The following is a 23,491-nucleotide window of genomic DNA, read 5'->3' as shown; positions in this document are numbered from 1 at the left end:
TTTCTTTTCATTCTTCACAGTTACTCTTCTTGCAAGTGTCTAGCTTGGTGTTATAGTGAGACTCATATACTATGGTTTCCAGTATTTAGGTAAGTTATTTAGTATTCAATTCTTGGAAAAAAGGAGTAGTTAGTGGTTTAATAGACTAAGAGCTTATTTAATTTGTTGGATAAAATTGAAACTGTGTTTTTAGTACAATCATTTTAAAGTTTAGGTCAACAATTTTGATATTTTAAACGAGATTTTTTTTTCCTCTGAAGTCTTTGGCAGCCTCTTTAAGGACCTTCATTTGCCCCATTTAAGTTAGCAAGTAGAAATTTTAAAATGCATATTTTTTCTTGACACCTATCCAGGAATGTTGTAGTCCTAATTTGGTTGATGGGTTTATTTACTCATGAACTTAGTTGGTATCAGTGTGACACTTACTGTTTTTGCATCATTCCTGTCTATGACTTAGCAGAAGGATTAGCCAGTGGTTTTCTCATACATGCCATTGTTATCCTTTCCAGAAGGATGAAGGCATGGAGAATCAAGGTGTGAGATAATAAGATTGGATTATAAGTCAAGGCATATAATAACAGTTACATCCTCATTCTTCCACATCCTGTTATCTCTGTACAGCCGTATCTGGACTTCTCAGAAATTCTCTCCAGTCTAGCCTGCAAATTCTCTGTGAAAATTACTTTATTAACAGAAGGTAAATACCGAGGTTGGGTGTGGTGGTGTATGCCTGAGATTGACTACATTGCAAGTTCACAGCAAGCTTGAACTATGAGTCTCTGTCCCACAAAACAAAATAGTAGGATATACATTTTCTTAGTTGTTTTAAGTTCCTGCCATTTCAGTTGACAGAGCTAAAAATATTTAATGTAAACATATTCTTTTTTTTTTTTTTTTTTCCTTCGGTTTTTTGAGACAGGGTTTCTCTGTGTAGCTTTGCGCCTTTCCTGGAACTCACTTGGTAGTCCAGGCTGGCCTCGAACTCACAGAGATCCATCTGGCTCTGCCTCCCAAGTGCTGGGATTAAAGGCGTGTGCCACCACTGCCCGGCTGTAAACATATTCTATGTTATCTCTACATCTAGACAACAGAATCAACTTTTTGGTTTCTGCAGTTGCACTTTATGTTTTACAGTCAGAGTTGGCAATACTCACATGTTATGGGTTTGATGAAACAGTAGAGATAAGGTTAGTAGTAAATGGCCTGCTCTTGTGTGGTGATATACCACTGAGCCATGTGGCAAAGGGTCTGTAGCTCTTTGAATGGAGGAAATAGTATGAGGATGGACTCCTATGTGTGACACTATGCTCAATATTAAGCAATCTTTTGGTCCAAAGTAGCCTGAGTGTAAAGTTTTAGCAAAATATCATCCATCATGTTAAATATATACTATTTGAATTTCATACATATTGGTAGTTTGAAATCTAGTTCTGGAGACCTTTTTACTTTATAATGTATAGTCAGTCCTATAAACATACAGAATCATCATGTTGGGCTGGTGAGATGGCTCAGCAAATGAAGGCACTTGCTGCTAACCCTGGTGACTTGCGTTTGATCCCTAGAATCCACAGTAGAAGGGGAGAACCAGAAGGGGAGAACCAGTTTCAGTAAGCTGTCCATTAGCTTCCACATACATATGTGTACGTATGTGTACACACACACACACACACACATACACACACACACACACACACACACACCTATACAAAATGTAAAATTTCAGAGAATCATCATGTCTCAGGTGTGCATGTTCCATAATTCTACATCTTGCAGGCAGCAGGAAGTGTCTGAGACACTGGGCAGTATCTTGAGCATAAATGAGACCTCAAAACGCTCTTCCACAGTGACACACTTCCTCTAACAAGGCCACACCTCCTAATAGTGTCACTCCCTTTGGGGGCCATTTTCTTTCAAACCATCACAGTTACTTTCTCATTGCTGTGACAGAAACACCTGCCAAAGCAACTCAAGGAAGGAAGGAAGGGTTTACTTTGGCTCCCGGTATAAGAAGGCATGTATATAGTCCATTAAGGGGTGAGGGCAGGTTGTATTCTGTCCACACTAGCCATCCCGAAGTAAGGCCAGGCTATAAAACCTGAAGACTCACCCATGGTCCATTTAGTGAGCTCCAACTCCTCAAGGTTCTACAGTCTTATAAAACTGTCACGAGCTGGAAACGAGGTGGTGAGACACATGGCACAGTATGTATTCCTCGCTCAAATCTGCTGATGAAATGTCCAGTTAGAACATTTGAGATACTCGATTTTAAGAATGTACAGACACCACTTAACATTTGTGAATATGGAATTATTCCTTGGGCTGATGGTTAGGGTCTAAGATGTACTTAGAAGTGGTTGTGATTCTGTCCCCTTAAAGTAGCTTAAATTTCAGAAGAATGTTAAATGTAGGTAGGTACCATCTAGAAAAGATTTTTGTGCTTAGGGAAAGGTGGTTTTTAAAAATAAAAAAATTGGAATACCAGTTTAAACAAAAAAGACAAAAAGAACTCAGAATGACAGGTAGAGAACATAAGTGGGTAATTATATTCAAAATACATTCAAAGTGCCCAATATATACTATATACTTTCAAATAGTGTCATATTTACAACACAAAGAAGTCTGTGCTCCTTCACCTGATCTGCTAATTGGCATCCAGCCCCATCAGGTCTATATCTCCTTTCTTTCTCTCTCGTGTGTGATTTTCACCTGAAGGTACACTCTCCTACCTACAGTGTATTCCACTCTAGAGGAGGGAATGAGCAGACTCTGCCAGCTCTCTCCTAATCATTCCTTTTCCATTCTGGCCCACTTCTATCCAGGAACATAGGTTGCCTTTCTCTTCAGAATCCTTCAATCTAGAACTTTCCCCATATTTCATGTTCTTCATAATTTGAAGGAACACAAACTTTATATTCTGTAGGAAGGACAGCTTCAGTTTGGGCTGTTTCTCATATTCATTCTCACAGTCTTGGAAGGAAGGATGCTCTTTTTCCCGTGCATCATGTGTGCATCCCTGGGAATGGAATGTAGTCTAGGAGTATACCAGCACCTATTAATAAGACCTCCCACTGGTCAGCTTGGCAACTGTTATGGTATTCTGCATTATTCACCTGTGTTATTGTGGCCAAAGGATGATTCTTTGTTTCAGTCACATGTATTAACACTGTATTGAACGGATGAGCACTTTCTTTTCTGCATCTTAAAGATCTTCATTCATTCATACAGATACGGAGGCATAGATTCCAGGGCATGTGTTTGAATAGATACCCCATGTTGTGAGTGTATGTGGAGATCAGAGGACAACTCTCAAGAGCTGGTTTAGCCCTTCCACTGTGGGATCTGGAGATTGAACTTAGGTTGTCAGGTTTGCATAGCAAGAGCTTTTGTCTGCTAAGCCATCTTACTGCACTCATTTCCCTCCCCACCCCCACACCTTACTTTTAGAGACAGGGTCTTAAAGATAAACCTAGGTTTCATTTAGTGACTGAACTGGCTGGTCCATGAACTCCATCTATTTGTCTCTGCCTCTGCTCCAGTGTTGGGGTTATAGATGCTCAGGTTTTTGTTTTTTTGTTTTTTTTTTTTAATATGGATGCTGGGAATCCAAACTCAGGTTCTCATTCTTGTCCAGCACACACTTAATGATAGCCATCTCCTTAATCCCATTGATTCCTATTGAATGCCTAATAATGTCATCATTTTATTTTAAAATAATATAAATATAAATAACTTACAGTGGGATATGCAGACCTCATGTTGATTGGTTTGATTTATATGGACAGCCCTAAAATTGTGTTGAACAATTAATATTTATGTGATACAGTCTTATCTAGCTTGGACTGGTTGTAAACTCACTATAAATTTGAGACTGACCTTGAACTCCTGATTCTCTTGCATCTACCCTCCTGGTGCTAAAATTATAGGTATGTACTACCTATACCTACCATTCGTTACTTATTTTTCTGCTCAGAATTTGCCTTATTTGGCTAGTAGGAGCCCTTCAAGCTGCTTCTTGTGTGTTCCTTTGCAATGTCTCCATCATTCACTGAACATTTACTTTCTAGTGTAAAATGTTTCAGATTCTTGCTGCACTTCTTCCCAGCAGTGAAATGAGCCCTGGCTCTTAAGGATTCCTGGTTCCCTTTAAGGGAGTACATGCTTTAGAAATTGATTTTATGGCATTGATGTATTAGGATCCTCTCTGCTCTCGCTTTTCTGTCACTTGTAGGAACAGAGTTAGGAAATATAAATATAATAAATATGTGTGTGCCTACATGTGCATGCATGCTCACCACACATATTTCCTCTCCACATGAATGTGCATTTATACTTTTTTGTTTATTAGATATTATGAACCCTAATCTTTATGCTACAATTTCTTCTTCTTCTTCTTCTTCTTCTTCTTCTTCTTCTTCTTCTTCTTCTTCTTCTTCTTCTTTTTCTTCTTCTTCTTCTTTGTTTGTTTTTTTGTTTGTTTGTTTGTTTGTTTTTCGAGACAGGGTTTCTTTGTGTAGCTTTGGTGACTTTCCTGGAACTCATTCTGTAGCCCAGGCTGGCCTCAAACTCACAGAAATCTGTGTAGCTAGAGTTTTCCCGCCTGGCCCACAGTCAGGACAAATTTCTCTCACCTGCCAGTCCCACAGCCTCTCAAACCGGACCAAGTAAACACAGAGACTTATATTGGTTACAAACTGTATGGCTGTGGCAGGCTTCTTGCTAACTGTTCTTACAGCTTAAATTAATCCATTTCCATTAATCTATACCTTGTCACATGGCTCGTGGCTTACCGGCATCTTCACATGTGGCTTGTCATGGTGGCGGCTGGCAGTGTCTCTCTGACTCAGCCTTCCACTTCCCAGTTTTTTCTCCTCCTTGTCCCGCCTATACTTCCTGCCTGGCCACTGACCAATCAGTGATTTATTTATTGACCAATCAGCAACACATTTGACATACAGACCATCCCACAGCAGATCTGTCTGCCTCTGCCTCCCGAGAGCTGGGATTAAAGGTGTGCGCCACCACCACCCGGCTTACACTGCCATTTCTAATCCAGTACTTTGCTGCCCTCTTTTTTTATTTTTATTGACTCTGTGAATTTGACATCATGTATTCCAGTCCCACTTTGTTCCCGTGTCCTCACATGTGCCCTCTGCCCTTGCAACTCCCTCATCAAAACCAAATTTAAAAGAAAAACCAAAACCAAACAAGCAAAACAAAATCAGAAGTAAAGCAGCAACAATAACAACAACCAAAAGGAAGAATCTTGTCGTGGAAGCTGTAGTGTGGTCCATTGACTCACACAGTTTACCCTGTAGTCCATTCATCTTTACTTGCAAGTGTTCATTGCTATGAGTCATTGGGCTGGCTCTGGGCTGGCTCAAGGTCTCTGGTTTTTGCTACACCACAGATAATGGGCGCTCACTGGGGCTCCTCTTGGATATCCTGTTGTCCTGTGTCATGGAGATCCTGCTGTTTTGGATCTGTATGTTTGTTTCCTTCATGTGCTCATGGATGCTGGAATGGGTCAACTCAGCCCTGTTTCTGGGCCTGGGTGGTAGTTGGGTTGATATGCTTGCTAGCTTTCCCTCATCATCAGTACCCAGACCAGCTCTCCAGCACTGCCTCAGCTAGTTCACCCAATGCAGCCTACAGCAAGAAACAGGGTCTGTTCTGCACTAGGGCCCTCAGATCCAGGTCCCCCCTCACTCACATCACCAGGGCCAGCTCTGCTGTTTTGCTCAGGCAAGGTGCAGGGCCCTCTCTCCTGATGCTTGTGGGGGGAACATGAGGGGGTGGTGGGGTTAGCTCTCCTGTTCTCACACCCTTAAGGCTGGGTCATCTGACCCTGAAAACAGGGTCAGCTCTAGTGTGCTGCCCAGGCTGGGTGCAGGCCCACTCTCTGTGTGCTGCACCTGGTGTGGAGCAGGGCTAGTTCTCTCACTCTCGTGACCCCGGGGCCAGCTCTCTTGCCTGCCACAGGTAGCAAGGGACAGAGAGGGGAGGGCATATTGCCCTCTTTCTTCCTCTGTAACCTTTGACTGTCCTCAGTGTAGCAAAATTTCCAGCTGTGCTGCTCATCTCCTAGCCTTACAGCCTCATCCACATTTTCCTCTGTACAGCCAGGATGTGCCTTTGTGTGTCACTCTTAGACCTCTTTTCACAGCCTTGTATACTCAGCATTTGTTTCTCCCTCCCTGGACCTTCCTAGACTTTACCCTTATTAGCTGATGTCCTGTGTACCACAAAAGAAGAGAGTGGACATAGCCCAGAGAAGATTATACATTAGAATGTATAGTTTTATTTCCTATATATATTTTCTAAAATAATTGTATCTTAAACTTTGTTCTTTAGTACTATGGCATACAGATCAGATTCATATGCTAGTTGGAACTCTCTCTCCATTGTTTTAATGCCACTTTGGGATTGTCATATATACAGATAGGTTGCTTTTCACAGATTTATTGCCACTCTGTATGTGTAAGTGTATTTATTACTGTGTTTTAGCATCAATTTCATAGTGTTGTTTCCTGAGTCTCCCAGTTGCATCAGCACTGTAACCAATTTAAATGCCTTTTTCTTTCTAGGAAACGACCTCAGTAAAATGTTGTGTAACATGTTTCGGGGTTTAAAGGATTGATCTTAATAACCAAATGTTTTTTTGGCAGTATTAGTGTTACCCAGCCATTTCCAGAGCTGATTTAGCTGTTGTTCTTGGGGTTCAGCCACCAGGAGTGAATTTTCAAATTGTTTTTTCAAATGTTCCCATGGAATTGAAGTGAATTGATTGTGTGTGTGTGTGTGTGTGTGTGTGTGTGTGTGTGTGTGTGTGTGAGAGAGGGGGGGGGGGGAGGGAGGGAGGGAGGGAGGAAGGAAGGAGAGGGTAGGAGAGTGTGAGTGAGTGAGTTAGGACGTTTGGTAGATTGACCAGAAAAATAATTGTTTAAGCAACATGGGGTAACTGTGAAATAGCTGTTGCCTTAGCAACTAGAAAACTGTTCCGTTTGCTAAACAAAGGGATGATAATTTAGTGGTTTAATTTCCTTTGTGGTGTGGAGGTATACTTAAAACATCTTATTTTTAGCCTCTGAGATGGTCTATATTACTGACTAAAATCTGAGAAACAGAACAAAAAGAGAAGGTAAGAACAAAAAAAGAGAGTTTTTGTTTCCCTTGACCATATAGGTACACATATCTACATAACTGTCAGTCCTGTTAGTCAGAAGAGTCTTGGTTAACCTACTGACACAGTTCTTTATGTGTGTCTGCTTTGAACCAGAGTACATTAGTCTCAGAATAGCTGTGCAGACTTGGTTGATTCCTGCTGCACTAATGGATCATGGTGCACTTCATTAGGCATCAGCCTCATGGAGACCTAGCAACTCTTACAACTGGAAGGCAGCATGATTATGTCATAGGTGAGTTGAGCAAGGGAGACTATTCTAAAGGAATCACTTACATACGCGCGTGGGTGAGGGAAGAAGATGAAGTCTGTTCTTTATATAGGAATTGTTTGTTAATGATACAACTTTTAAAATTGTGTCATTTTAATTTTTAAATTGTTTAGTCTGTATTTTTGCACTGTATACTTGGCATGTTCTAAATACTGCAGATATATAATACGTTACTTTTCATTTCTGTGAGGTAGTAATTGTATTCTGAGCCATGGAGGTCCTAACCCAGTGTCTTTTAGCTCTAAAATGGTAGATTTGAACCTAGGTATTTCATTGAGGGATCTGCCCTTTTATGGTAGAGGGTGCTGGGGATAGAACTAAGAAAGCACCCATCCTATCACTGAGTTACACCCCACAGAAGTTGGTGTTGTATTCTTAATTAATATTTTATATTGTCTTTTATTAATATAAAAATGTCGGATAGAGGTGTGTTGTATATGCACTTAACCTATGTGCACACATATGGAGGCCAAAGTAGAGGGTGTATTCCTTTAATGGATTTTACCTTATAAATATATTTATAAAATTATATATATAATTATATATAATATATAATAATTAAAAATGACTTTTATATGTATGTATGATTCAGGGAGGTGTGTATGCCACACTGAGTGTGTGGAGGTTGGAGGACATGGAGTTGGTTCTCCCCTCTACCTTTATGTGACTTGGAATTGAACTCAGGTGGTCAGGCTTGCTAGGGAAGTGCTTGTACCCACCAAGCCATTTTGCCAGCCCTTCATTTTTGGGGGGCAATGGTCTTTCTCTGAACCAGGATACTGGGCATTTAGACTTGCCTGGCTGACCAGTGAGCCCTGGGATCTGCCTGTCTCTCTACACCCTCTAGTGCTGGGTCACACATATGCATCACCACACCCAGCTTTTGTGTGTCTGTGCTGTGGACCTGCATGTAGCTCCTTATGCTTAGCCATATCTCCAACCCATAACAAGAGAATTTAACTCAAAATCCCAGTCACTACAGATAAGAATTTTTTTTTAATTAATGTAGTACCTGGCATTTCCTTAAAAATAAGGGCACATATATAAGTATGGGTAATGAGGGATAAATGTGATTGATCAAAGTATATTATATGTATTTGTGAAAATGTCAAAATGAAATTTATCATTTAATATAATACATACTGATAAATGATTTAAAATTGTGAAAAATACCAGGTGGTGGTGACGCACACCTTTAATCCCAGCACTCAGGAGGCAGAGGCAGGCAGATCTCTGTGAGTTTGAGGCCAGCCTGGGCTACAGAGTGAGTTCCAGGAAAGGTGCCAAAGCTACATAGAGAAACCCTGTCTTGAAAAAAAAAATTGTGAACAACAACAAAAAAATCTCAGTGATGTTTAAGAGGGCATGGGAAGGGAAGTAGATGGGATAGTTGTTGATGAGTTCATAATTGGTAGCAGCCAGTTTAAGGTTGTGTGCGGGAGCTCTTATACTATGTGTCTTTTTTGTATGTGTATTTGGAATGTTCCTTAACAAACATTCCAGAGTACTTGCCAGATTAAAAATGAACAAAAAGAAACCTTTATTTTCTTTTTTGGAGACAGGGTCTTACCATGCAGCCCTGGCTGACCTGAAACTCACTCTGTAGACTAGGCTGGCCTCAAACCCAGAGACACATCTGTGTCTCTGGAGTGCTGGGATTAAAAGTGTGCATTGCTATGACTTGTAACATCTTTCCCTTGAAACAGACTTTGATCAGATTATTTTCATTCACATACCAAACTACTGTTGTTATTGTATGTGTTATTCTGCTTATAATATGATGTCTTTGATTAGTTCTGTACTGCTGGAAGTAGAGAAATAACACTTTAAATTCATACATATCATCAATTATCTTGAACTTTATTATTAGATTTAGTACTAAATAGTACCGAATTTTGACTAGTATTGATACTAGTTGACCAAGTAAGCAAAGTGATTCAGCTTTGAATTTTCACCAAATTATGGTGAGCAATCATTTCAAGTAAGGTTTGCCTCTGGAATACTACAAAGTTAAAATGGAGGTGGTCACATGTGAGTTTGTATTGATGTAATTTCTGATTTATCCACATGGAGAGCTTCATAATGATATTGTTAATAGCTAACTACTTTACGCCTTAGTCCTTACTGATAATGCCTTTATGTTTATGATATGCAAATTAAAGGCTACATAAGTTTAGTAAAGTAACTCAGTTATTATCTGGGATTAGGACCTTGACTTGGTGCTATGAAGGTCTGTGTACTTAATCAAGTCTACTGGCTAGTTTAGCCAATGGCAAACTAATGACATATCCCATGATTACTGTCTCTGCTAACATTACTTATGAAAGTCTGACCATAACAGTTAGACATGTGACTTGGGTATCTTCAGATAATTGCATTTATGGTTTGGATAATATTTAACAATCCTAGTTATGTAGCTTTACTTCTAGATGATTAGGTATGTCTCAAAGTAGCTCAAAAATTTTGACCATCTTTGTAACCTTTGTGTCTGTGGAATTATTAGACAGATTACTTAACATTTGGACACTTAAACCAAAGGGGATTTTATGAACAGAAAGTAACTTGCCTAGAGTGATGCAAAGGAAATAGAATTAAGATGGGTTTATTGCACAAGTCTGTACTTGTAGCACCCATGAGGGCTGAGGCAGAAGGACCGACCACAAGCTCCAGGCTACATAGGGAGATCCCATCTTAGAAAGAATAAAAGAGGTGGAGGGAATAGAGTCAGAATGCCAACAAAACATGGGTCATTGCTTTTCCTAACAGGTTATCACTACCCAGCCCGTGTCTTTGTTTTAGGATTATATTTGTTTTCCATTTGCATGTATTGGTCTAAGAGTTGTTTCCTTATGTGCAGCTTAACTTCTTTTATTGAGTTTTAACTTAAAGGAAAGAAAATAGAACTTAAAAAAAAAGAACTTCCTTAGTATTTTAAGGAATTAAACACTTTTCTGCTGCTAGTGTGGATTCTAATTGGTGAGGATATGGTGTGGGCTTAGTGTGGAGAAATCCTTCCTTCAGCTTCAGTTCAATGATATCTTGAGTAGACTGGTTGAAATGGTGCTAGTATTTAATGTGATTGTCAATGAAAATATACTAACAGTATTTGAAATTCTTAATACTGTGTTTTATTCAGAGGTCTGCTAAAAATTTAAAAGCCTGCCAGAAGATCCTTTTGCAAAATGTTGTTTAGTTATGTATTCGTATGTTTGGACAGACACACACATGCACACGCGCGCGCGCGCACCACACACGCACGCACGCACGCACGCACGCACGCACGCACGCACGCACGCGCAGACTGGATGTGACATCACCAGGCCTAAATTTGTCTGCTGGCTCTATTCACTTTTCATCTCAGTAATACTGATGAGAAGAAAATAGCTATGATGTGCAAAATAGAGGTGATACTTAACCCCAACCCATTTCAGTGGACTGCTATTAAAAAACAAAATGAAACTAAGAAACCTTTTTTTGTTTGTTTGTTTTTCAAGATAAGGTTTGTCTGTGTACTCAAGGCTGTCCTGAAACTTGGTCTGTAGACCAGGCTGGCCTCGAACTCACAGAGATCCACCTTCCTCTAACTCCTGAGTGCTGGGATTAAATGTGTGTGCCTCTTTTTTTTTTAAAATACATTGTGTGTGTGTGTGTGTGTGTGTGTGTGTGTGTGTGTCTCTCTCTCTCTCTCTCTCTCTCTCTCTCTCTCGTGCGTGCACATACCATGGTGTACCTGTGGAGGTCAGAGAACAACTTGGGTGAGGCTTTTTGTTTGTTTGTTTTTTCTTATACTGTGGGTCCTGGGGATTGAACTTAGGTGGTGAGGCTTGGTATAAGCATCTTTACACATCAAGTCATCTTACTTGCTCCCAAAGTTTACTTCTGAAATATTTATTTACTTCCGTGTAGATACAGATATGAAGCACTATGTGTGTGTGCATGAGTGCTGTGTGCTTGTGTGTGTAGAGGCTTGTGGTTGACACCTGGTGTCTCCATTGTTTCCATTTTAATTTTTGAGCCTATGTCTCTTACTAAATTGAAACACATCAATTTTGGTAGGCTGGCTGACCAATAAGTTCAGGAACATCATCTTCTTAAGGCTTGGGTTGCAGGTACACACCTCTACACCAGACTTTGCATGTGGTTTTTTTGGATCTCTACTTAGGTTGGTGCTCGGGTATCATTTGCTTTACTGACTGAGTCATCTCCCCAGGACCAATTGGGTAGCTTTTATTGACTTACTCTATAGCTCATAGTTTGGGTTCCCTTACTAGTTTTAATTTAGTTATATACTTTTTCTCTCTGAAATGAAATGTTACTGGCTAGCAGGGAGGAAGGATGCATTGCTAATAAAAGTTGTGAGTTGTGGAGAGTAGTTGTGATATGGTCATGAAGACTGTCCCTGCCTAACTGCTTAACCACAAAATGAACTGAAGTTTCCTTAAAGTTTTTTCCTAATTTGAAAATACTTAATTGATAAAGATGGTATATAAGATACAATGTGATGATTTCATATGTGTATTCTTTAATGATTATTACAAAAGATTGACACCCTTCCCCTTCCTTATTCTTTGTAAAAATAAAGCCACTAAATCCATCCTGTATGGAGTTTGGCCAAGGAAAATGGTATTTTAAGAGGGCTAAGATGGGTGGATAGGAGATACGCATTTGTGAACCTTTAAAGAGCAACATAAACGAGATAGAGAGATGATTAAGAATACTGGCTGCTCTTCCAGAGTTTTGGGGTTTGATTCCCAGCACCAACATGGTGTCTCACAACTATCTTTAAGTCCAGTCTGAGGGGATCTGGCGTCCTCTTCTGGCCTCCATGGTCACTGAACACATGTGCACAGACATACATACAGTCCAAACACATAAAAATGAATAATAAAAAACATGTAAGTTACCAAGTTGTGGTTAACACTAAAACATTAAGAACAATGAAGAAGTGGTTCTTCATTCTTAATACATCCTAAATGTACTGCTTTACTAATAGACATCTAATTTAAGAAAGCATATTGGTAGGGATGCTTGTTGCCAAGTCTCGTGACCTGGAACCTACATGCTGGAAGAGAATAATTGACTCCCACAGACGTTCTTCAGATCTTCACAAATGTTGTGGTGCAAACTTATTATGCACACTAAAATATTTTAAAAAAATTTAAGTATATGCTTGATTTGATATTAAAAAACAAAACATTTTTCAGGCTGGGCATGGTGGACATATCTTTGATCCCAGCACTCGGAGGCAGAGACAGGTGGATCTATCAGTGAGCTTGAGGTCTGCTTGGTCTACATAGCTATTTCAGGCAAACCAGGACTTCATAGGTTCAGAGATCCTGTTTCAAAGAACAAACAGCAATACAAAACCTTTTGTGACACATGCATGTAATTTCTGCTCAAGAGGCTGAGAAAAGTTGTTCTTGAATTCAGTGCCCACCTAGGTTGTATATAGTGAGATCTTACTTAACTCATTTATCTATCTATCTATCTATCTATCTATCTATCCATCCATCCATCCATCCATCCATTTTATTTGTTTGTTCATTCATTCGTTCGTTCGTTCATTCACTCACTTATATTTATTTATAGCCCACAGTACTCGGTATTCCCAGGCAGTCTCTTATCCAAGTACTAACCAGGCCTGACCCTGTTTAGCTTTCAAGATCAGGCAAGATTGGGTGTAGTATGGCCATAGACAAACTTTTTTTAAGTTTGGGTCCAACTTTTTGACATTTAGACAAGATGTTGTCATCTACAAATTATATTGATATGTTGGGCTGCCTTCCTAGCTATCCTGGGGCACATGTATGCCTAATTGTAGCCAGAGCTGAATGCCATGGTAGACATCGTAGATAGAGTTGCAAGCAATTGATTGTAACATTGGAATCTCTGTATTCTCTTGAGATGGATTGTTCCTTGTTCATTAGCTAGAACATTAGGTTTGAGCTTAGATTGAAGTCTCTATGCTGCAGGTGAGCTAAGTTCTTGTGCTTATGGCAGTATTTTGTACTGCATGCTTTTTGGGATTTCTGGAGGATGTTGATGATATTAAGAGGAAAGGGGTTTGGACAAATAGATTGGGACATGCTGAAAATTTTGAATATTTGTCTTTATTGTAGGGCTTTTAAGGCTTTTAGCATATTTATGAATTTTTAAAAGAGATGGATTATTCAATAATGAATTTTTTTCAGACTTGCTGCCTCTTTTTTGGTGAACATCTTAGGCTGTTAGTACTTATAAAATAGTTTTGGGAAAAGCTGATTACATAATCTTCCTTTGGCTATGGAATTGATGAATGTAAGATCCAGTGTAGAAATGCAGCCTACTGTAAAAATCAAAGCAGCCAGATTAGAACCAGTAAAATCAAAACCACAAGTGAGCAGTGTATTATTTAAGGCAGAAGAGCAGACCAACAGTGAATCCATATTAAAGCATTTTGCCAGTAGTTTGTGACAGTACAGGATGGATTACTTCATGTGGCTTTCAGCAGTAGTTGGGAACACATGCATGTCTTTTATTCTGTCTTAGAATTCTGGAGATCAAGAACAGAACCATCCTGAATCTGGATGGCTACAAGGTACAGCCTGTCAGAAGACATTTGTTTGTGCCTTGAGATTTAAGATCCGCTAACTAGCAAATTGAGTGGTCATATAATAACCACATATTTTAATAAGTCAATGGATTATTGAATAGATGGTGGGAACCTTAAATAGAAAGGTGCATCTGTGAGTGATCTTATGAACCATATATGTTTAACAGGAAAAATGTCTTTTTGTTTTATATGAGGTACATTTAATTAATATGATGCACATTTTATTATTTTTAATTCATAGTATTTTATAGGTTGCTTGTTTAAAGTACATTTCATTATTCTAATTTAAATTGCTGTAACAAGATTAGATGTATTCTGAAGCCTGATTATAGGGAAAAAGTTTAGCAGTTTAAATCAGGTTCTATTTCTTTGCATTTTTAGGCCCTCGATGAGCCTCCCTATTTGACAGTGGGCACTGATGTGAGTGCCAAATACAGAGGAGCCTTTTGTGAAGCCAAGATCAAGACTGCAAAAAGACTTGTCAAAGTCAAGGTACAGTATTATTTGTCATTTAATAGTCTTTAAATATTTGATAATTGAAGTCTAAAAAATCTAAAAATTATTTTTGTGCAAAATGAGTTTTTAAAAGTGGTGACTATAAAACCATTCCCAAACTAAACAATATTTGTGGTTTTAAAATACTCAAATTGGAATAAAACTTGCTTATCACAGCTGATAAGCAAATTCACTGAAGATTTGGTTCTTTTGGGTTGCTATTTTAGTGTTGGAAAGGATCTTAGAAACCATCTAATTTGATTCTTTAGGTTTATTCTATGAAAACGATGGCCAGGCATAGTGGTACATTCCTTTAACACTAGTCCTCAGGAGGCAGAGGCTATCCTGGTCTCCATATCAAGTTTCTAGCCAGCCAGGGCTATATGTTTCCCTCTACAACATCATCCTACCGCCCTTTTTGTGATTCTAGGATGGAATCTTGGGCCTTGGGAATCCTAGGCAAGTATTCTACCTACTATGGAGCCATATCTCCAGCCCATCTTTCTTTTGTTTCTCTCCCTTCCTTAAACTCACAGCAGGCTTCAAGCTGCAACCTTCTGAGTGTTGGAATTGCAGGTGTATGCCACCTGACACTTGGCCCTATGCCTTTTTGGAAAAAAAATCTTTCTGAAGCACTTGAGTTTTGGCTCAGTTAATGGACAAATGTAAATTTAATTGCTTTCATTTTAGGGAATTGCCATAAGCCTGGTGAGGTGCACCTTTGGTTCCAACTATTTCCAAGGCGGAGGCAGGAAGATCTTTTCAGTTTAGGAGTTAGAGACCAGCTTGGAGAAAATAGATTCTCCATTTCAAAAACAGGTGAAAGGGACTAGATTTGGAGCCTAGTGATGGAACACCTGCCTGCCCTAAGTAAGGCCCTGCCTGGGTTTGAAGATAGGAGCACAAAGTATGAATAGGTGAATGAGTGAATGTGTGTGTTTAATAGAAGAAAGATGCCTTTATATTTGGAAAATTCAGGACAGTGAAAACTGAGGACCAGTGAAACAGCTTAGTGTTATGGGTACCTCCTCACTTGCTAGTAATGTACTGGGTGGCATGACCTTTCAGGGGACTCTGTTAGATGGAAGGAGAGTGTACATTGTAGATGAGCAGATAACCATGCAAACATTATTTTGAATAATTAACCAAGTGGAAGAGGTATGATATTTCCCCAGAAGAGTTCTGTACTTGATGCCTGAGTGTCTCTCTTAAGCATGTGTTAAAGCTTCCTGGGCAATTCTGATTTCTATTCTGGCTAAAAACTGTAATAAGGCCTCTAAATTAACCATGAACACAAAGGATGTTCATCTGGGCCACACCATCTTTTCCTTTTCACAGGCTGGTCCTGGAGTTGCTTTGTTAATGTGGTTAGGTGGGTGACTTACAGTGACTTTTCTTGTTCTCTCTGGCATTGTATACTTCTGTTTCCTGAGCACCTAGTTATTTGTCACCACCATCCTAGGAATGAAGAAAAACCCATTATCAAGCCGGGCAGTGGTGGCATGCGCCGTTAATCCCAGCACTTGGGAAGCAGAGGCAGAGGCAGGCAGACCTCTGCGTTTTTAGGTCAGCCTGGTCTATATAGGGAATTCCAGGATAGTCAGGGCTACATAGAGACATCCTGTCTCAAACAAAGTGAATACATCTTAAGCAGATTTTGTGATACATTTCTTTACTATCAGCTTCAATCTGTTGGACATTTATTCCACACCAAATATTATCTGAAGATGTTGGGATTCTAGTGTTAAGATTTAATCTTAATGCTGCTTTTGTGTGACACTAAAATGTGTGGGATGCTGTATAATATAAAATCTCTTTTCATAGTTGGTTTGTGAGTGAGCCTGTTCCCTGTTGACCACAAGACTCTAATAAAGAACATGCTAATGCATCAGGTTTTTTGGGGGGAGGGGTTCGAGACAGGGTTTCACTGTGTAGCCCTGGCTGTCCTGGAACTTGCTCTGTAGACTAGGCTGGCTTCAAACTCACAGAGATCCACCTTTGTCTGCCTCTGAGTGCTAGGATTAAAGGCGTGTCCCACCACCACCTGGCTATGCATCAATTATTAAGGAATTCTTTTGTATAGCGCTCAAGACAATGTCAGTATTAAATATGGTACTTTTTTTTTATTTTGGTTTTTGAGACAGAGACTCTATGTAGTTCTGGCTGTTCTGGAACTTGCTGTGTAGACCAGGCTGAGCTTGGATTTACAGAGATTCTCTTAGGGGATTAAAGGCATGCATTACCATACCTGGCTCTGTGATGCTTTTTACCAGCTAATTAAGCTTTTTTTTCTGGCCTTAGTGGCTTTAATCTCAGTACTTGGAAGGCAGAGGAAAGCAGATTTCTGATTTTTAGGCCACCCTGGTCTACATAGGGAGTTCTAGGATAGCCTGGGGTATGTAGTGAGATCTATCTTTAAAAAAAAATTTATTTTTAACTTATTATTCTCTGTTTTCCATGGTACTGATACAAAGTACAGAAAATCCTGGGGAAAATTAGCAATGTTTGAATCTTCGCTCTATCATGTTGTGATTCTATGATCCTGGACCATTTAAACTTTCTGTTCATTGGTTTTCTTTTCAACAAAAGGGGAATAGAGTTTTGAGGGGTGCTTCTGTGTCTCTTCTCCATGCTGGGGATTGAGTCAAGGGCTTTCTGTGTCAAGTTCTTTACCTCTGAACTACTTACTATCCATGACCTTGGATATTAAATGTGATCCTTGAATCTGATACTTAGTTCTGAGTAACTGTTCTGCCCATTGGGTGTGGTAGTACACACCTGTAGTGCTTGGATAAGGAGCCCGAGGCCAGGCTGAGCCACATAATGAGATGGTGCCTCAAAAAATCCAAAACAAAGCTGGACAGTGGGAGGCAAGAGGCAGGCAGATCTCTTAAGTTTGAGTACAGCCAGAGCTACACAGGGAAACACTGTCTGTGGGTGGGTGGTGGTGGTGGTGATTCCAAACAAAACAACAGAAAAAACAAGTTTATAGCCAGTGCTTATATTAAATTAGGCCTTCACAAAATGATACAATTACCCATAGACTTAAGGTCGGTGCATCTTCTTTTCCTCAAATTTTACAGACAAAAGTTGTAGAGCTAAAGTAATAATAAGTGATAGAATACAGTATGATAGGTAGAACACCCAGCCTTGTAGGCGTTGTGTCTCTCAGTGGTTATTTTCATTTTGAAAAGAAAATCTATTTAAACAAGTTTTCTATTAATCCATTTAGTGTTTGGCCTCTTATTTAGACTGGGGATCTTTATTTAGTTTGTGTTATTTGTACATAGATGAACTAATATTGTTGTGTGTGCGCGCATGTGTGATTAATTGGATTCATATTTTCTAGGTGACCTTTAGACATGATTCTTCAACAGTGGAAGTTCAGGATGACCACATAAAAGGCCCACTGAAGGTGAGTCATTATCTTTAATTTTGGTTGGAGACTGATATTTGATCTTTTGCCTTTTAATTCATTGACTATTCATCATTATTAATGCGATATATAGTTTCCCCTAATTGGAATATATTTAATGCTAAATCATATCTGAAATGATAGCAAAATCTTTTTAAAAATGAAATGAACATCAAGGAAGCAGTGACTGCTTTCATACAGGTTTTCATTCACTGCATGAATGGGTTTTCCAGGAATAAGAGGTGTAAGATATAAGTGCTATGCTCTAAAAAGTGAGAAAATTAAAACAAAATCCAGCGCTCTTGATTTTGGAGCCATCTGCTGGCAGATTAAATCTTTGGAGGGTAACTGGGAGGTTGACTGTTTGTTTTTCATTCACTAGTGGGATAGATGTTCCTTTACCTTCTGTTTTCCAGTACGTGAGCCACAGGGAGTTCAGGAAACCACTGTGTATGAAATTGCCCACTGTCTGGGCTTGAGGAATCCTAGGGAATACTAAGAAGAGTGAAGAAACATTTTGTAGATCTTTGCAGAAAAAATATATTACTTGCTACTGTGGACTTCTAAAACCCTTCAGTTAAAAATGTTTTTTATTATTAACTCTTGACTTGTAAAAACAATTTCCTATCATTTCTATTGTATAGGCATCATCTTTAACATTTGATGTACTCATTTGTCACTTGCAAGGACCAGAGGACAAAGGCATATACAGTTATGACTTTAGCTACCACCTGCTTAGCGCTTAATGTGTGCTAGTGGTATGCCAAGTCTTTCTGTATCTAGTATTTTATTTAGTCTTGAGAACAGCTCTATAGAAGAGGAAACTGAAGGAAAGAAGTAATTTGACTCCAGTTTTACAAGCATTAATGTCAGCGCCAAGATTCAGACAGGTTCACAGCCTGTGGTTGAGAAGATGTGCTCTTTGGATTCTCAGTACACAAGCCTATGCCTCCCTTGTAGGCATAGCACCATTGTTCTTTACTGGCTTGCCTTGTTCTGGCACGGGCCCATGGGTATCTACCACCAAGACTGTTTAATCATCACTGTAAATACTTTGCAAGTGTAAATACCAGCATTTTTATGATGAGATAGAAAGTACTGTAAATGCCTGTCAGCAGGGGGACAGTCTAACCCTCAAAGGGAGCTCAGGACTTTTTTAATTACCTCTATCCATCATTAGCTTTCTTGAAAGAAAGGTGGAAGGATGGAGGAAAGATAGTTTTTTTCACAGGCAGTGCTTCTCATCACACTGTAATGACCCCTGGGAGTTCTCACTACCCTTTTACAGGCCTATGGGGGCAAAACTGCTTTCTTAGTAACACTTCGATGTATTTACCTTACCCACTATATGGACATTTTCACTGATGATAGGTAGGAAAGTATTGTCAGTAAAACTACAGGCATCTTCAACGCAGATCAAGCCAGTAGCTGTTTCATTCATCACCATGTATTCATTAAAAAAAACACAAACAAGGTTTGGTGTTGTTATTTATTGCCTTTTGGTTCATTTGTCTTTAAAATTTTTTTCTAATATTTAAATAATATTTTAGGTAGGAGCTATTGTGGAAGTGAAGAATCTTGATGGTGCCTATCAGGAAGCTGTTATCAATAAACTGACAGATGCAAGTTGGTACACTGTAGGTAAGACAATTTTCTATTAAATATTCATTTTTATTTATACGAAATTTATGTTACAACAATGCAGATAGAGCCAGATTTCCTGGATTAAATTTTCTTGACTAATGCTATAGATGCTGTTACTAGTATTGGTTGTCTTCTAGATCTTAAAAAAATATTTCTAAGCTGTATATATGTACATATAATTTGAAATTATTTAGTATATAAAGTATGTAATTGAATACTTTTCACTTCAACATATATGTTAAAGAAATTGTTTCTCCATCTTTATCATTTCTAAGTCCAGAGCTCAGTTGTGGTATCTGCCCAACATGTTGTATAACAGAATTTCTTTTAGTGGCTGGATATACTCTCATTCTTTTTCAATTCTGCCAGTCTTGCTGTTACAGTGGTGAATGATTGTCCAGTGTGTGCATATCATCCTAATATTTTTTCTTGTGTACTGAGGAGCAAATAGAGGTTGAAGGGACATGGGCTTTTTAACTTGAGTGAAAACTGCACGCCTGTTTTGAAGATTGCCATAGTCAGTGTATGAGTGTGTTTCCCCAGTCCTTGTCAGACTAATGTCACTAGTCCTTTGAAATTTTTGTCAAGTTGAGTGAGTGTGTGTGTGTGTGTGTGTGTGTGTGTGTGTGTGTGTGTGTGTTATGTATCAGGATGTGTAGCCCAGGTTAGCCTCAACTCAAGCCTCTTGTCTCAGCTTTCCTAGTGCTGAGGGCCAGTGAAGTGTCCTCTGAATAAAGACATTCACCATCAAACCTGAACCCCACAGTTAAATCTCTGGTATCTACATGATGGAAGGAGGGAACCAACTTGTACAAGTTGTCCTCTGATCTGTCTGTGGCATATGCATGCAAGTATACACACATATACATTGTGCTAGTTTGTTTTACGTAAACTTGACACAGGTTAGAGTCATTGGAGAGAAGGGAGCCTCTAAGAAAATACCTTGAGAAGATAAATACCTGTAAGTCATTTCCTTACTTAGTAATTGATGTGGGAGGACCCAGCCCATTATGGATGGGGTCACTCCTAGTCTGGTGGTTCTGGGTTCTATAAGAAATCAGGCTGAACAAGCCAAGTGAAGCAACCAGTAAGCAGCACCCCTTCCATGGCCTTTGCATCAGCTCCTGCCTCCATATTCTTGCCCTTTTTGAATTCCTGTCCCGCTTCCTTCAATGATGGACTGTAATGTAGAAGTTAGAAATGTAAGTCAAATAAACCCTTTTCTCAACAAGTTATTTTGGTCATGGTATTTCATCCCAGTGGTGAACTAGGACACACACACACACACACACACACACACACACACACACACACACAATAAAAATTTGAAATTCAGATCTGATAATTTTATTTGAAATAACTGTACTCTGTCCAGGGTTTCAAAGGAATATAGGGTTTCTTGAAGTTCTTCATATCATAAAATAGACATGTGTTCTGTATGTTCAGCAATTTTCAAGTTGTAACACAGTTATCACAGTCAAATAAGTTAATACCTTTATCAGTCATAGTAGTACCTTAAATCAGCAAATCATAGTTTTGCCACCTCAGGGAACATTTGGCAATATCTGGGAACAGTTTTGATTTTGACAGCTGGGAAGGAGTCTTTCTTGGGTGGAGATCCCCATTGTGTAAGGCCTGTCACACAGCCCCTTGTCTGGTGCAGTTTGAATGTGGGGAGTGTTCGGATTGAGGAACCTTACTGTAATGGAGATGTGAGTATTTTTTCGGGGGAGGGGACAGATGGTATATAAATTTGTGAGCTTCCCGTATCTGAGGTAAATCACATGGGTGTTTACCAGCAGGAAGACTTGCTTTTCTTTCTTCACCATTTTGAGAGAGATTAATGAGTATTTAAATGATTTCCTCTTGAAATGCCACCTTTTTGTGTGTGTGTTAGAAGGAGTTTTCAAATTATTTATTTATATGTGTGTGGGGGGCGGTCGGTGGTGGTGGTGGTGGTGATGGAATGTGTGCTATAGCATGTATATAGAGGTTAGAGGACAACTTGTAGGAATCAATTCTCTGTTCTCCTGTTCATTTGGGTCTTCCAAGTGTGGCAGCAAGTATCTTTATCCACTGAGTCATTTCACTGGCCCAAGACACACACACATACACACATATACACATATATAGTGTGTATATATATAATATATATATTTATGTTTAAGATGTGTTTTGCTAGAAACAGCAAACTACTCTAATAACTATAATTAAAGTTATTTGTTAAAAAACATGAAACGTGAACCGAATTCCAAATGTAATTCTTAAAAATGGGACTATTTGCACTTAGAAAAACTTAATGTTTCTGACATCTTCTTGTTACTCTTAGAAAAGTTTCTCAGTTGCTTCCATTCTTACCTCCTTGCACAGTTTTCGATGATGGAGACGAGAAGACATTGAGACGATCTTCGTTATGCCTGAAAGGAGAGAGGCATTTTGCTGAAAGTGAAGTAAGTGTTTGCAGTGAATGAATATATCTACAAGGTTTTCTTTTTATTAGACATGGTCTAACTTTGTAGCTCTGGCTGTCCTGGAACTCACTGTTTAGACCAGGCTGGCCTCAAACTCAACAGAATCCACCTGCCTCTGCCTCCTGAGTGCTAGGATTAAAGTCCGCCACTATGTCTGACTTGACATATTTTGTATGGAGGGAGTAAAGTTCTGCTTTTTCAATTCAGCTCACAAACCTGTTAATTAGGAAATTCCTGAGTACTTAAGTGTCGTTATGATGTCATCTGTAAACTGTGTTGAAAGCCCTGAGTTCAAACACCACATTTTGTTTTCTTTGTTGTTTAAAGCATTTTGGTACTTTTCCTTGAAGTTGCCTCTTTTTTTTATTTTTTATTTTTATTTTTCTTTTTAAATAGATTCTGGCCTTGAACTCTTAATTCTCTTGCTTCCGTATCCTACTGTGCCTGGCTTTCTTTATAGCTTTATGTAATTTGTAAGTAATTATGAGAAAGAAGTGTCTGGTTTATTGTCCCACTCAGGTTGTATAAGAGTTCAAAGATTTCTTAAGAATTAATAAAAATACTTAAAAAGAAGAGTGGAAGGCTATAAAGATGACAAGTAGTCAGAACTTCTTCATATTGACATTGCTGTAGCTTTGTCTGGCTGCCCCTTCTGAAATCACCCTCTTTATCTTTTCACATTGATTTCTCCTTTTTCATAATGTTAATCATTCTCTGACATTAAAATGTATATTTTATTTGTTTGTTTTTGAGGTTTGCCTTCCTAGGTAGCATGTATCACAAGAGTGGGTGATTTATCCTCTTCATTGCTTTGATCATAGTTCCTGCTCTAGTGCCTGGCACAGGAAGGGAGCTAAGCACTCGTTAGTCAGACAGAATGAAGTGCATGTGTCTACCACAGGCTTTGCTAAGTGACTTACGTACATTGTCACCTTCTCTGCATTATCCATGATTACTGTCGTTGATCACCCCTAATTAATTGGTTAGGATACTGATGGACTGAACTAGTCAGACTAGCACTTTCTAGCACCAAAGCCAGCTCTTTACTTGAAAGCTGAGTCAGGGATCTGAACTCAGGAACTTGAGTCAGCATCACAATGTAACATGATGTGTGGTCCAGTTCATCCTGTCAAAAGTGACTGATACACAGTGTAATTGAACTATCATATCTTTGTCCTCTTTGTTTAAATGAATGCTTGTTATGGGACACTTTAGTATTATTTATCATATGTTAGACCATGTTTCGTTTTAAAAATACTTAAGCTTCCTTCAACGATTGAATCCTCATTTATATTTTAAATTTCTCAGAGTCCACCACTTTTAGACTGCTTAATGTTTCCAGACTGTGGCTTGTACTCTCCTGTCTTGGTTCCTGTTGAGCCCAAATCCTCTCCACTTGCTGGAATCTTCTCTTAAGGCTACC

At 39.0% G+C, this 23,491-nt stretch overlaps 1 protein-coding gene across 5 annotated transcripts in view; it reads left to right on the top strand.

Annotated features, from left to right (window-relative positions):
• Nucleotides 1–23,491, top strand: part of Arid4b (AT-rich interaction domain 4B) — a 118,195-nt gene that overhangs the window by 33,446 nt on the left and 61,258 nt on the right. For all 5 annotated transcript variants that reach the window (XM_052727000.1, XM_052727002.1, XM_052727001.1 and 2 more), the window contains exons 3-6: nt 14,425–14,535; nt 17,888–17,953; nt 19,504–19,594; nt 21,968–22,047. In XM_052727000.1, the coding sequence (XP_052582960.1) occupies nt 14,425–14,535; nt 17,888–17,953; nt 19,504–19,594; nt 21,968–22,047 (348 nt within the window). The remainder of the gene's footprint in view (nt 1–14,424; nt 14,536–17,887; nt 17,954–19,503; nt 19,595–21,967; nt 22,048–23,491) is intronic.

Source organism: Peromyscus californicus, unplaced genomic scaffold (assembly GCF_007827085.1).
Source record: "Peromyscus californicus insignis strain IS unplaced genomic scaffold, ASM782708v3 Scaffold_8__1_contigs__length_139910024, whole genome shotgun sequence".
In the NCBI taxonomy this organism is placed as follows: Eukaryota; Metazoa; Chordata; class Mammalia; order Rodentia; family Cricetidae; genus Peromyscus; species Peromyscus californicus.
Note: the sequence above shows the minus strand (reverse complement) of the source record. Positions and strands in the feature narration are given on the sequence as shown.